The 14,136-nt window shown below is 36.5% G+C and overlaps 1 protein-coding gene across 4 annotated transcripts in view; it reads right to left on the bottom strand.

Moving 5' to 3' along the window:
- Window positions 1-441: 441 nt before the first annotated feature.
- The window catches only part of Atac1 (Ada2a-containing complex component 1), a 38,505-nt gene continuing 24,810 nt past the window's right edge, over window positions 442-14,136 (bottom strand). For all 4 annotated transcript variants that reach the window (XM_081756244.1, XM_081756247.1, XM_081756243.1 and 1 more), the window contains exons 7-9: window positions 8,781-8,939; window positions 3,234-3,350; window positions 442-1,369 (exon numbers count right to left, since the gene is read on the bottom strand). In XM_081756244.1, the coding sequence (XP_081612370.1) occupies window positions 1,121-1,369; window positions 3,234-3,350; window positions 8,781-8,939 (525 nt within the window). In that variant the 3' untranslated portion in view covers window positions 442-1,120. The remainder of the gene's footprint in view (window positions 1,370-3,233; window positions 3,351-8,780; window positions 8,940-14,136) is intronic.

The raw sequence follows: 14,136 nt of genomic DNA, 5'->3' as shown, positions 1-14,136 counted from the left end.
GCCAAACATCTACACAATTTAAGCTTAGGAACACCTGAAGAAAGGCAATGAAGAATTTTGCCAGAAATATACATGAATATTTAAAGGAAAATTGATAATTACAGGAATATACACAGATTAGTGTTGTGTTATGTTTTGACACGTGTTCCATACGTTCACTCAATTAGTTGTTACACATTAGAACAGTTACATACAGCGCCCATTCTAATTTCATTTCAAGTGGCAAACACTTTGAGGACACTCAAGATTTGACTGAAATATTCGTGAATTTGAAATCTGATCAAACTCATTCTTTTTCAGGTCATCGACAAAACTTCTTCAGCTTTCCAAATTTCTGTTTCAACTTACAACTCAAAATCTGCATACTGCAACAAAATTATGAATTTTATAGGTATAAGTATATACCTATAAAGAAGATAGATAAAATATATAAAGAAGACATTTGAGAAAGAATCATTTATACACAAAAATAAATAAATATACATTTAACTTAACAACATGACAATTTACAGCAGTCTTTTTAATAGTAGAAAATAGTGTGGTTTAAATTATTCGATTTGAGTATTTTTCTGCTAGGATTTGAATACCCGAATATTCGAACAATTATTCGTTATCAGAGTAACTGTCTGAACAATTATTTGTTATCCGTGCTAATTGTTCGAATAATTATTCGTTACCCGAGTAATTGTCCAAATAATTATTCGTTATCCGAGTAACTGATTAATTATTTGTTATCTGAGTGACAATTCAAATAATTATTAGATATCCGAATAATTTTCGATTAATTATTCGTTATCCGAGTTGTCGTTCGAATAATTATTCTTTATCCGACTAACTGTTCGAATAATCATTCATTATCCGAATAACTGCTCGAATAATTATTCGTTATCCGAGTAACTGTTCGAACAATTATTCGTTATCCGAGTATTGTTCGAATAATTATTCGTTATTCGAGTAACTGTTCGACTAATTATTTGTTATCCGAGTAACTGTTAGAATAATTATTCGTTTTCCGAGTATTCTTATAATTATTCGTTGTCCGAGTAATTGTTCGAGTTATTCGCTATCCGAATCCACTGTTCGAACATTAGAATTTTAACAGCACCAGTAGAAAATCAACTTATGCCGGCATGAAATTCGGATCTAAATAATTATAAGTTCCGAAAGTATACGAAGACACCCGGTAATCCTGATCCCAAATACTTGACTCTTCTGCTCTCCTGATTGGTCTAAGATTATGTACCAAGCAATGTGGTTCAGGAGTGTCTAGCTGAGACACGACACAGTCACTGCAAAAATCCACCGATTCATGACAATCTTCACAATGCCATCGTGCACCCACTATTGGTTCTTCTTCGCACATGTCACACTGAAACAAAGAACACACTTTATTATTCATACAGTTATGTTGAAAAAAAATAAATACCAACTTTAATAATGAAGAAAATAACTGTACCCCATTCGCCTACAATATTTAGTATTTTATAAGCAGTTTACATGTCCTTATTAGGAGAAATCAAACAACAGATCCAATTTGCTATTTAAGAACACGATACTAAAAATAATACAAAAATTTACCATTTTTCTTTTGCTTGTTTTTCATAAGTGAAAGGAGATAACGAAATGCAACTTACCACGATCATAGGTAATGTTATTCTACAACAGAAAATATGAATCTGAAGAATTCTCAGTGTTACCATCCATAGAAATTACAGTGTTGCCAGAATAATATTTCCCCCAAAATCTAAGTTAAGGCAACGACTAAAGGAAGGAACTCAACCGCATTATGATTACGTATCATGTTGTTTTGGTATCCTGTGAACTACTTTTTAAATAATAGTTATATTTAATTTATAATAAACAATCCAAAACAACATGATATGTAATCAAATGCGGTTGAGTTCGTTCCTCTAGTCGTTGTCTTAACTTAGATTATGGGAGAAATGTTATTCTGGCAACACTGTAATTTCTATGGATGGCAACACTGAAAATTCTTCTGATTCATATTTTCTGTTGTAGAATAACATTACCTATGATTATGGTAAGTTACATTTCATTATCTCCTTTTATTTATGAAACACAAGCAAAAGAAAAATGGTAAATTTTGTATATCATTTTTAGCATGTCAGGTTCTTAACAATATACACTGGCGTGCAAAACTTAAGGACAAAAGTAAGTTATGGATGCTGTGCCACTTCTAAGTGGCATAGATTGGTGAAACTTGAGCCATATATAGAAAGTAGTGCTACTGTACAGGAAACAAAGAAAGGAACACGTGATTAGAACAAAAATGGCACTTCTATACAGAGGTAATATCGTACACTGAAAGCACTGCGACTTGTGGTGCTCTACCCCCTGACATTATAATACGAGTGAAATTGTCAGAAATGAAATGAAGTGAAAGGGTGTGTGAAAGGGCGTGCTACAATATGTCTTCACACAGCCTCAAATGTGCTCGATGGGATTTAAATCGGGGGAAAAGGCAGACCAGTCTATTCGCCGAATATTTTCTCATTCCAAGAGCTACGCCACTTGCGCTGTTAGATGTGGTCGCGCATTATCATCGATAAAGAAGGAGTTGGGACCGACTACACTTCTGAATAGACGCATGTGGACAAGGAGTAGTATCACAATAAGGCTGACCGGTGAGTGTATCGTGTTGAACAATTGGGAGGTCGGTATGCCCACTGAAACATCATGCTTCCCTAAACAAGAACACTAGCCCACCAAAATGTTCATGTTTAACAATGTTCCTGGGTTCATTGCGTGCTCACACCTCTGGAGATGAGTGCACGTTTAGAGCCACTACTGACTAAATCTGTTCTCATCGCCCCACTCCTCCTCGGTCCAGTTCTGATGTTCTTGGCAACATTGCAAACGGCGCCGCCGATGTACGCGTGTCAACAGATATACAACGTAATGGCCATCGGGAAAAAAGATCACCGGCATGCAGTCGATGTGCCACTGTGGATTATGAAACTGGGTGATTTGCAGTCCTCTTAGATGTGTTCGCGATTGCATCCGCTATTTGACATCGGTCTCTCCTTGCCTGTTTCATAATGTAGCGATCGTCCTCTGTTGTGACCAACAACCACCTATCCGTGTGAACCATTTGTGTACACGAGAGCATATAGAGTAACAGTCAAGATAAAAATCGAAATAATAATATAAATAAATCTAATATATTCTAACCGTAAATTATGTTCTAGTTATTAAAAACAGAATTACATTACCTTGAAGCCGGTGTGCTCAATGTAGTGTCCTTTCTCTTCCCATTCCTTTATCTTTCTCACCTTCCTCAGAATCTTGATTGGCGGAGGAACAGATTGCGAATTCGAGTCATCATCATTCTAGAATATAATAGATAAAATAATTATACTCCCAATTTCACTTCTCTACAGTAGTTGGGCAAGAGATGTGCACTGTCTCTAAAACTCATTTCACCTGATACACACTGATCGTGGTTAACTTTGATCCGAAGTCAAATTTAGTTCCTTAACTTTACTCAGCCATTGGGTGGTGGTGCCTAACGTAACGCTACATACTATCTCCTAAACCTAAATAAAAGGTGACTCAGGATGTGAAAGATTTTTCTAATTAAACGTCTAAGTAAGTAATTTTTTTTTGCGAATTTACTATCATACAAATTTAAAATTTAAATTAAAGCGCTTCGCTATAACGGCTAACTGAACGTATTCGCAGAATACCCGTTTTTCACACGGGGAGAATACGTTTCATTTTAGTCATAAAGGGCTGAATTTGAATTTAAACGGCATCGGAAGTGTCATTGTTCATCTCAGTGACTCCGTAAACTATGGATTCGACACTAATATTGGTTATTTTCGATCATTTTTAAATGTCTCCCCCTCCCCTAACTTGCACTGCCAAAATGAAACGATAAAAACTATTCTAGGCCCGAACCTCATCTATGCTGAAAATTTGATCGAGCTCGGCCGGGTGGTTCAGGAAGTATGAAGTCACAAACATAGTCACTTTTATTTTTATATATAGATAGAACACATTATACATTTAATACAATACTAACTTTGTGTCTTCAGCAGTGACATTACATTGCTACAGACTGTCTTGTTATCATTTGAAGAATTGGAATAGATTAAATTTAAATTAATTACTGCCACCGAAGTCTAGTTGTAAAATGTGAATAACCAATATAGTTAAAATTTTAACTTAAAACATTCGGGCGTTTCGAAATTTACACCAGAAATATTGATGGGAAGTTTAAAATTTACAATTATCATCACTGCTTACCACATAGAGTTACAGGGTGTCTACTAAAATTCCAAAATGAAATTTCGTGACTTTTTCGTTACCTTTTCTTTACCAAACCATTAAATTTAGTAACATTCTCAAGAGCGAATTTGGGTGCGACTTGGACTGAATTTTCATGCACGCGATAGAAGCGTGCTTTGCTTACGATTTGGTAGCGTCTAAAGCCAACCACAGACATTTTTGGTGGTGAATTTTGACGTTTTATAGAACAAAATTTTCCAGTCTGTACTTATATTTGTACAGATAAAAAAATCGTGACCCAAAAGCTAAATTTCGTGCCTTTTTCTTGACTTTCATGACCGTTTTCTGATTTCGTGACTTTTTCATGACTTTCGTGACCGATAGACACCCTGAGTTAGTATTGAAAAATGAAATGAAATCTATCAGTTTTACGTCCCACGGTTATACCGGTTAGGCTAAAAGGAAACGGTGATGATGAGAAATGAATGAAATGGTAGAATGAAGAAAGTGGGAGGAAACGGGAGAACCCTGAGATATCCACCAGAGCTCACCTGGCGCGAGCTGGGATCGAACCAGGGATCCCACTCACCAGAGGTAAACGCTCTACCACTGAGCCACCGCGGTCCCTAAGGTTAGTACCGTGTGAGCTACTAGGGTGCGGCAGCGTTCATAGCGTAATTTGACTTGCGTAGTACAATGACGTACTGCATGAATGCGCGCCAGCTTGCGCCGCATTCGTGTAGTAATGAGCTGCCATTTCGAGTGTGACAGTGATATGGAGCAGTGTAGTGCACAGCATCGTGCCTTTGCTGTTGAAAGTTATTTCAAGAATAACGACTCTGTTATTGCTACCCAGCGTCTATTTCGGCAACATTTCAACTTGGGACGTCATGTGAAAGTTACAGATAGACGGACCATTGTGAGGTGGATATGTGCATTTCGAACAACAGGTTCTGTTTGCAATGGCAAACCGGGAAGAAGTGAAAGAACTGTGCGGACACCAGAAACCGTGGAAAATGTTCGTGCTGCGTTATTGCGTAGCCCAAAAAGATCTGCTCGTCGTCATTCGCAAACTGTGCATATGTCTGATCGCTCATTCAGGAGAATATTGCACGAAAATCTCCATTTTCACCCATATAAGACGCAGATTGTTCAGGAAATTAGGCTTCGCGATTGAGTTTCACGAGAAACATTCTGCTTAACCATGCATGATCTCCTTCGCCAAAATCCACAACTGTTGCACACCATCCTGATGTCAGATGAAGCTCATTTCGAGTTATGTAGTTCAGTGAATAAACAGAATGTGCGTTATTGGAGTGATGTAGACCCGCATGAACTGCACATCAAGCCCTTGCACAGTTCTTGCGCCACAGTGTGGTGTGGAGTTGCTTCCTTTGGGATTATTGGCCCTTACTTCTTTGAGGATGACAGCGGTGTGGCTGTAACTGTCACCAGTGAACGCTACCTAAAGATGCTGCAAGACTTCGTTCTTCCCCAATTAGGTATGGTCGATGTGGATGTGGAACAATTATGGTTTCAACAAGACGGAGCGACCTCGCATACAGCCAGAATTTGCATGGATTTCTTGCGACAGACATTTTCAGGTAGAGTAATTTCCCGTTTTGGTGACATTTCCTGGCCGCCTCACTCACCTGATCTTTCATGTGCAGACTTTTTCCTTTGGGACTACCTGAAGCAAGAAGTGTTCCGAACACGTTGTGCCAACATTCCTGAGTTGAAGGATCGCATCAGAACTGCCGTCGGCAATGTCCCAGGGAATACGTTACGCTGAGTTATGGGAAGCTTCCAACGCCGCCTAGATGAATGTGTTGTGTAGAGGGGGCATCATTTGACAGGAGTCATATTCAAAAAGTAATCCACGCAATGGACAATGACTTACACATTAGTAAATGGCATACCTTTAACTATTGATTGACATAAGAGATAATAAATAAATTACAGTTACCGCCTGATGGTGTGTTTTTAATATCCTACTATGAACGCTGCCGCACCCTGTATATATTGCATACCCATCCTAAGTCATTAAGGAGCACATTACTTCCCAATTTTTAAAGACTGTGAATCTATTGGAATGGTTCTAAACCGATGTCACGAAAATGAAAAATACATAAAAATAATATAATTCAACATAAATTTGAAAAAAAAGGAACAAGAAATATATTCCAAAAGTTTAAAAATATTTATTTTCCTGAAATATTCACGAATGGACACTACTAATCCATGAAAAAGTTGAGCTCGTGTTGCTAACTCATATTCTAATGTGCCGCGCGTGCTCCAAACAAGGAAGCTGTGCTGTGACCAAAAAATAGGTTGAGAACCACTGATCTATGGGATAACCGGCATTTAGAAACATCTCCTCAAACCTTTAGGCAATTCTATTATTTAAGTATTACTAAGTCTAACCTATTTGGAAATTATTGAAATTTATGGAAAAGATTTACGATATAATAAAGCAGCCGAGGGGTGAGCCATCTTCCATTTGGAGCTACCTCCAATCAGAAATAGTAAAAAGATGCTTATCGAATGGAAAAATTGTCATAAAATGTTTCAATTCCAATGCTACTGACAGCAGGAATATACTTTTTGCAGGAATATATATTTCTACAAGGAAGATGACTATCTTAATGGTGTTTTCAATAGTGTTTCAATTCTTTAACCATCGAATAAAATAAATTTTAAAATAACGATCGAATGGAACAGTGTAAAGTAACCCACATTAAATCATAATTTTCGTAAATTTATCTTGGGGATTTTGTACGTAGTAAAAGCATTAAACAACCTCTTACTTTAAGGAAATAGAAGATACAACATGGGCATCACACCACATGTACAGGAACTATTTCTATACAAGAAAACATATAGAGTTCCATAACAAGATCTGACCTTAATGCTACGCAGCAACAAGTAAATTCATGAATCAAGGAAAATCATTGATCTTCTAGAAAGAGAAAAGTTCGCTCTGGGAATCGGAAGTTGGAATTGTCAGCATGGGGTTGATGCGGCTAACGAGAAAAAACTGAGATTCATCGCAGTAAATATCAGTGAGTACTTTACATTTGTATTAGGATATATATAATGATTAAGACTTTGTGCCATTACTATCAAAAAGACATTTTTAGGCAAAATAATTAGAATCCTATCAGTCTGTGGTGCGACGTCTAAATTAATTTCAAATACATCTATAATAATTATTTCGTTTCTAAAACCATAGAAATTATCTGATGATAACTCTAGGATTGTCATATTTAGCTGTGTTACAAATTTCGTGAGCTTAGATGAAGTTTGGCTGTAGGAAAATTCAATCAGAAATTTGTAGCAACTTATTTTGCAAACTTTTGTCCGTGATTGTACTTTTAGTCTATTACTCTTCAAAATGACTTACAAAGGATGGTATAAAAAATTTTTAAAAAAGAAAAAAAACTTTGAATATTTCAAAACTTAATTGTGATTAACTGATAAATTCTTTATCTGTTAAACTGCTTTGTACTTCTGTCTTTGAATTTGTTTTCACGTACCAAAATCAACTACTTTACAGGAACTCATTGTGTAAGTTTATGCATTGACGAACATGATGAGAAAATTATATTTCTGAAGGTATACGTACCTACTATTTCACCACGAATACAGTAGGTGCATGACTTCAGCATTAATCAACGAACAAAACAATTTGGATTCCGCAAGTCGTGGGACTGTGACGATTAACAGCAAGAAGGGAACGTCGTATCTAACCTGGGAGCTGACCTGATTCATCTACAGGACTTATATTATTTAGATATCTGTATTCTTCCAGCATTAGTCTGAAGTATGTACTCACTTCATATATGTCAATCCCTAGTCATGATATGATACTTAAAACACTTCAACAGACAAGAATTAACATAACTTAGACGCATTAAAATCTAAAATGAAATGAAATCCATAAGTTTTACTTCCCACAGTTATGTAGGCTAGGCTACAGGAGACGGTGATGAGAAATGAGTGAAATGGTGGAATGAAGAAAGTGGGAGGAAACGGGAGAACCCCAAGAAAACGCAAACACATGGTGTTTGTCCATCACAAAGCTCACTTGGCGCGAGCTGGGATCGAATCAAGAACCCCAAGCACCAAAGGTGACTGCTCTACCATTGACCCATAGCAGCCTCTCCAAAACTCGATAATTTTAATCTCATCATAAACAAAATGTTCATGAGTTTTGGTGTAAAAATTATCGATATCTAGATAAAAAAAAAAAAAAAAAAAAAGAAGAAAACTGGTTTTGTTATGACTACGGTACCTCACGCGTATCCAGTTCTACGTTAATCATATATAACCCATAGCATAACCGCAACGCTATGGTTTCATGCTATGCACAGAATTTTGTTTTTATGTTGCGTCAAAATGGGAGGTACAAAGTGAAGAGAAACAGAGTAAAATATCCATACTAAGTACATTTTATTGAAAGAATAATATGATATATCTACTTCCATAGTCACATGACAGTAACTGAGGTGTTTATGCAAGCTACTTACGGAGTTTTCGTCGTCTTGTATTCCTTCCATTTCCTGGGCGGCTGACACACTGGTCCCTGCATCATCGTATTCGGACATAAATACTGGCGGATTTTGAGAGGGGAAGAAGGTGGTAGGAGGGAATAAAAACCTGTTGTTTCTTTGGTGTCGATGAGCAGACTGCAACAAAACAGACACATACATAAGAAGTTATTTTCTCTCATTCTTTGAAAATAACACCTGTAAAACAAAATTGCGTAAAATATAACTAAACAGCATATTAAAAAAAAAAAAAAAAAAGTACAATGATGCATTTACAGGGTGTCTACAGGTTTGGAGAAACCAAATTTCTTGACGATTTTACAAATTTTCTTGACCATGTACTACAGTATTTTAGGGTATTCTTTTAATTCCCTACCAATGGCCGGTTAAGATGAAAGCTAAAAGTATTTTACACTTTTGTCTTAGCAAATTGTAATTAGTAAAGACTATACATCTAATTTACCTAGTAAATTATCATTGCAACTTTGGAACATTCACGACTGCTAATAGAACTCCAACTGACCAAAACAGTTTATATATTTTAAGGGTATGTATATACTGTATGTGTTACAGTTTCGGCTATGTAACATCGTCGAAAGCTATCTGAGGAAGGCTATGTTACATAGCCGAAACTGTAACACAGATATATACTCTTAAAATATACAGAGTGGTCCAAAAGTAGGTATACAGACCAGCATCGATCAAGTATGACATTTTAATTTATAAAGATAATTAATTTATTTACTTTGGTCTGTTCCGAGCTTAAGTTGTAAGTTAAAAGAAATTACCAACAAAGTAAATGATATAAAATGCCATGAGCCGATCAGTACGGGACTGTATACATACTTTTGGGCTACCCTGTATATACTGCTTTGGTCAGTTGGAGTTTTATTAGCTAATTTACCTAATCTTATCATCTCAATGTTAACTCTTAGAATACACTTTACAACTTTCATCCTGGATGGGGTATGGCATCATTTACTGTTGTGTCATAACTCACACTTTCTCTGTGAATACACTACTACTAAATGACAGAGATTTCATATCATCATTCTAATAAGTACAAATACTTACCATTGTGCAACGCATATGATAACTTGCACATTTGTACGTGCATAAAACATTTATCTTCATATATATCTTCTTAAGTAATGAAAAATACACATTACTACGCAACACACTTACATATTAATTTTCTTTTTTAGTTTTGTAATTTTTCTGTGCAAAGAATCAACTTTCTCATGTATTTGCTGCATAAGTCTCTTCTTCTTCATCCCCAACAAATTTAATTCTTGTGCAGCTTTTCTTTTACTGTTAGCCACTTCGTTCTCTTTGCTCTTCTTATCCTTTATAGCTTCCTGTCTTCAAGATGAAATTCTTACCGCCAAAATCATTGCTGTAGTTAGCTCAACGTTAGAAATCATTCCTGCAGCTAGTAACTACTCCGTACCCTGCTCGTTGAGCAACAAGCGACTCTTCTGTCAAGTTTTCTACCAAACTCTTTAGTAACTGAGAAACCTCTTTCCACAGCCACACTGCCGTAAAACAAGGTGAAAGAAACACTAGTTATCGAAACACTATTCACATCTATGTCACGGAGAACGTTAGAAAGAAATACGTCCAGTTTGTCTGTCTTCCAATCAAATGATTTAACTGCTTCCTTCAAACACGAGGAATCGGAAAGTTGAAGGTAGTCCCGTTTCACACAATCGGCCATAGATGGAGATAAATGCTTCTCAGACACAAACCATTCAAGGGCAGAGTTACATGAGACACTCGTAATGAGCTATTCGCCACTACATCTGGAGAAAGACACGGGTCCCCTCTAACAATCCTGCAGGCCAATGGGCACTTTCCAACAATTTCTTGAACAGAGTGATCAAAAATTCTCTGCATTGGTTTCTAAATGACAATATCTCCAGATTTTTTAAACCTTTGCGAGCAGCAGAAGCACCAAAACCAACATCTACATTCTTATCTGAGCCATCTTGATATTGGACGAATTTGTAAAGTCAAGGGTAGTGAGCTTTCTGGTGTTGTTGATTCCAATCATGACATTTTTGCGAATGAATCTGGTTGCGATACTGTACAGCAGAGTGTTCTGCACTGGCACAAGTGAATCATTAGATTGAGATGTGGCAAGAAAAGGCTCCAAGTCAAGTGCAACTGTCTGAAGAAACTCAAGCTTTGCAACTAGAAGCTGATCCCGCAGAAATTCTTGTACTTTTCAAAGGGACATAAAACACAAATTCTTGACCTACCGTGCCATTTCTTGACTTTTCTTGACATTCTTGACCTAGTGTTTTGATTTCTTGATTTTTCCTTGCCTTTCTTGTCCTCTAGACACCCTGATTTAAATTATTTCCTTTCTCAATCTTTCATATTTCTAGTCTTTGAATTATTTATTTTCTCTTCTTTTCCGAGATGCCTGAACCGCTCTTAACCTAATTTGACACGGTGATTCGAGAGCGTGCGCTGAGTGTCGTAAGAAGACGCATGTCTCGATCGGACATACCATTGAGGAATAATCACCGAAAAACTGAATCTCCGACATGCCTAAACCGTTCTTCACTATATTTGACATGATGATTCGAGAGCGTGCGCTGAGTGTCGTAAGAAGAATGTCTCGATCGGACATACCATTGAGGAATAATCACCGAAAAACTAGATGTCCGACATGCCTAAACCGTTCTTCACCATATTTGACATGGTGATTCGAGAGCGTGCGCTGAGTGTCGTAAGAAGAATGTCTCGATCGGACATACCATTGAGGAATAATCACCGAAAAACTAGATGTCCGACATGCCTAAACCGTTCTTCACCATATTTGACATGGTGATTCGAGAGCGTGCGCTGAGTGACGTAAGAAGAATGTCTCGATCGGACATACCATTCAGGAATAATCACCGAAAAAACGGGATTCCTATAGACTTAACATTGGAAGAGCACATGGCGGGCGATTTCTCATTGCAAATGAGGTAAAACTGATTTTTTAGCATTAGAAATAGGCTTTTACTTGAGAAATAGCGAACTCAATTTTTCAAAGCCATTGTGCTTTCTGCTGATTGCCAAATTCAACTATTTGCATGTCGTATTCGTTCACGAAAAAAATTGATGCACTAAGGGCCGCGCGGTGACTCAGTGGTAGAGCGTTCACCTCCGGTGCTTGGGGTCCCTGCTTCGATCCCAGTTCGCGTCGTGTGAACTTTGTGGTGGACAAACACCGTGCTCGTGGGTTTTCTCGGGGTTCTCCCGTTTCCTCCCACTTTCTTCATTCCACCATTTCATTCATTTCTCATCATCACCGTCTCCTTTAGCCTAACCGGCATAACCGTGGGACGTAAAACTGAAGATTTCATTTCATTTTCATTTCAATTGATGCTCTAAAAATCCTATGAATAATCAATGAAAGTTGATCGTTTCGCTTCCAAATTGCAATTATTGCATACCTAGTTGTTAAGTCAAATATTCAAAATGTCTTACAGGTTATTTCATTCAATTAACATATGAAACAAGTACATCCATAATCTGTGATGTTTGATAACAAATACATGTTTAAAATCAACCTTGATATAAAACCAGGGTTGTAGTGCCAAATTCATCTGTGCCAGAGCGCTTGATAAAGGATAAAACAACCAAAAACACAATATAAGCATGAGCACAAAACTGAAATCAAATTATGCATATTTATTTTAATAGTGTATAGTGATGAAACAATATATATAACAGAAAAAGCCATAACATAATTTTTCAGTATAGCAACTCTGCAACTAGATCACCTGGAATGTATAATGGTTGTTTTTCATGACAGAAAATCCTTTCTTCCTTCCGATAAGGAAAGGAAGTACATGACTGTTTCTGCAGATGAAAGGAAAATGAAGGACAACAAACAATCAGTTTAGTAGGTACGAACAAAACGAAGACAAATATCCAAATTACCTATTTTTCTCTTTATCTTTGAGCAAACGTTTAAAACATAACTTTGAACACTGCTGTTGTGAGTTACAAAGTATTTCAAGGGAAAGTGTATTCATGAGCGTCTAGACCTATGTAACTCAGTCAATGTTAAGCATTTTTATTTGCTGAATGCTTGAGAAAGTACACAGCAAAAAATGGGGTGTTAACACAAAATGACTATCACTTTAGCGTGTTACTTGTATGTTAATTTAACACTACAGATATCGCCTTCCGAGCATATCAGAAATAACTATTAACTGTCAGTGAGAATTTGAATTAGATTTTATTGCTTGTAATGAGCAGACCTTTACGCAGTATATTTGATATTTATGCCAAGTCACGAATAACACAATATATGTTTTGCTATAAGCGGTCACGCAAATAGTTTTGTAAGCTTATGAACTGTGTGACAACAGTTACATGAGTAGCAGTGCTACCATCTGAGGAACAACAAATGGCAGCACTGCTACTCGTGTAACTTGTCAGACAATTCATAGGCTTAAAAAACTATTTTAGTGACCGATTACAGAAAACATAGTACGCTACTCGTTACTTGGCATAAACGCCAAATATACTGCGTAAAGGTTTGCTTATGCCAAACAATAAAATCCAATGTAAATTCTGACAATTACTTGTTAATTCTGATCTGCTCGGAAGGTGACGTCCTTGGTGTTAAATTAACACACAAATACAACGTATAGTAGTAGTCATTTTGTGTTGTTTTAACACCTCATTTTTTCCTGTATAGAATCGCCTCAAGATGAGATTTTAAAAACATTATCAGCTACAAATTATTGTTACAGGATGTATGCATTACTAAAATCTAATATACATAACATCGTTAGGTTCTTTAATATTGCATGATATATAAGAGAAATACCTGTGTTAACCACTGAGCTAAGTGAATGATTAAATAATTACATACTTTAAATACTCGGCAATGAGTAATTAATACTCATCTATACTGTGCCCTGGAAATCCTAAAAGGATGTTTTTCTAAACACTAAACTCAACAAGAAATTATTAAGGAAGTTAAGTGAAATGTGTTAAGAGTACATTGTGGATTCGGTTTACGTTGGTACTCCTAGCTGTGAGTCAGTGATTTAATAATCACAAAAAGTTTACTTTTCTTTTTCTTTCTTTCTTTCTTTTTTTCTTTTTGGTTTGTTTGTTTGTTTTTGTGAAGTCTTCTCGGTCTATCAACCAGGTGAATGTATTTACATCCGACGTTTCGCATGCAGACAATGTATTCATCTATAGGGATAGTATTACTAGTATTAGTAGTGTTGTAGCATCACTTTGATTTTTCTGTATTTGTTAAATATTTTAAATTATAAAGTTCTATGTCCAAATCACAGGACATATGCCAATGCACCAG

This window comes from Thermobia domestica, chromosome 4 (assembly GCF_964235325.1).
Source record: "Thermobia domestica chromosome 4, izTheDome1.hap1.1, whole genome shotgun sequence".
NCBI classification, from domain to species: domain Eukaryota; kingdom Metazoa; phylum Arthropoda; class Insecta; order Zygentoma; family Lepismatidae; genus Thermobia; species Thermobia domestica.
Note: the sequence above shows the minus strand (reverse complement) of the source record. Positions and strands in the feature narration are given on the sequence as shown.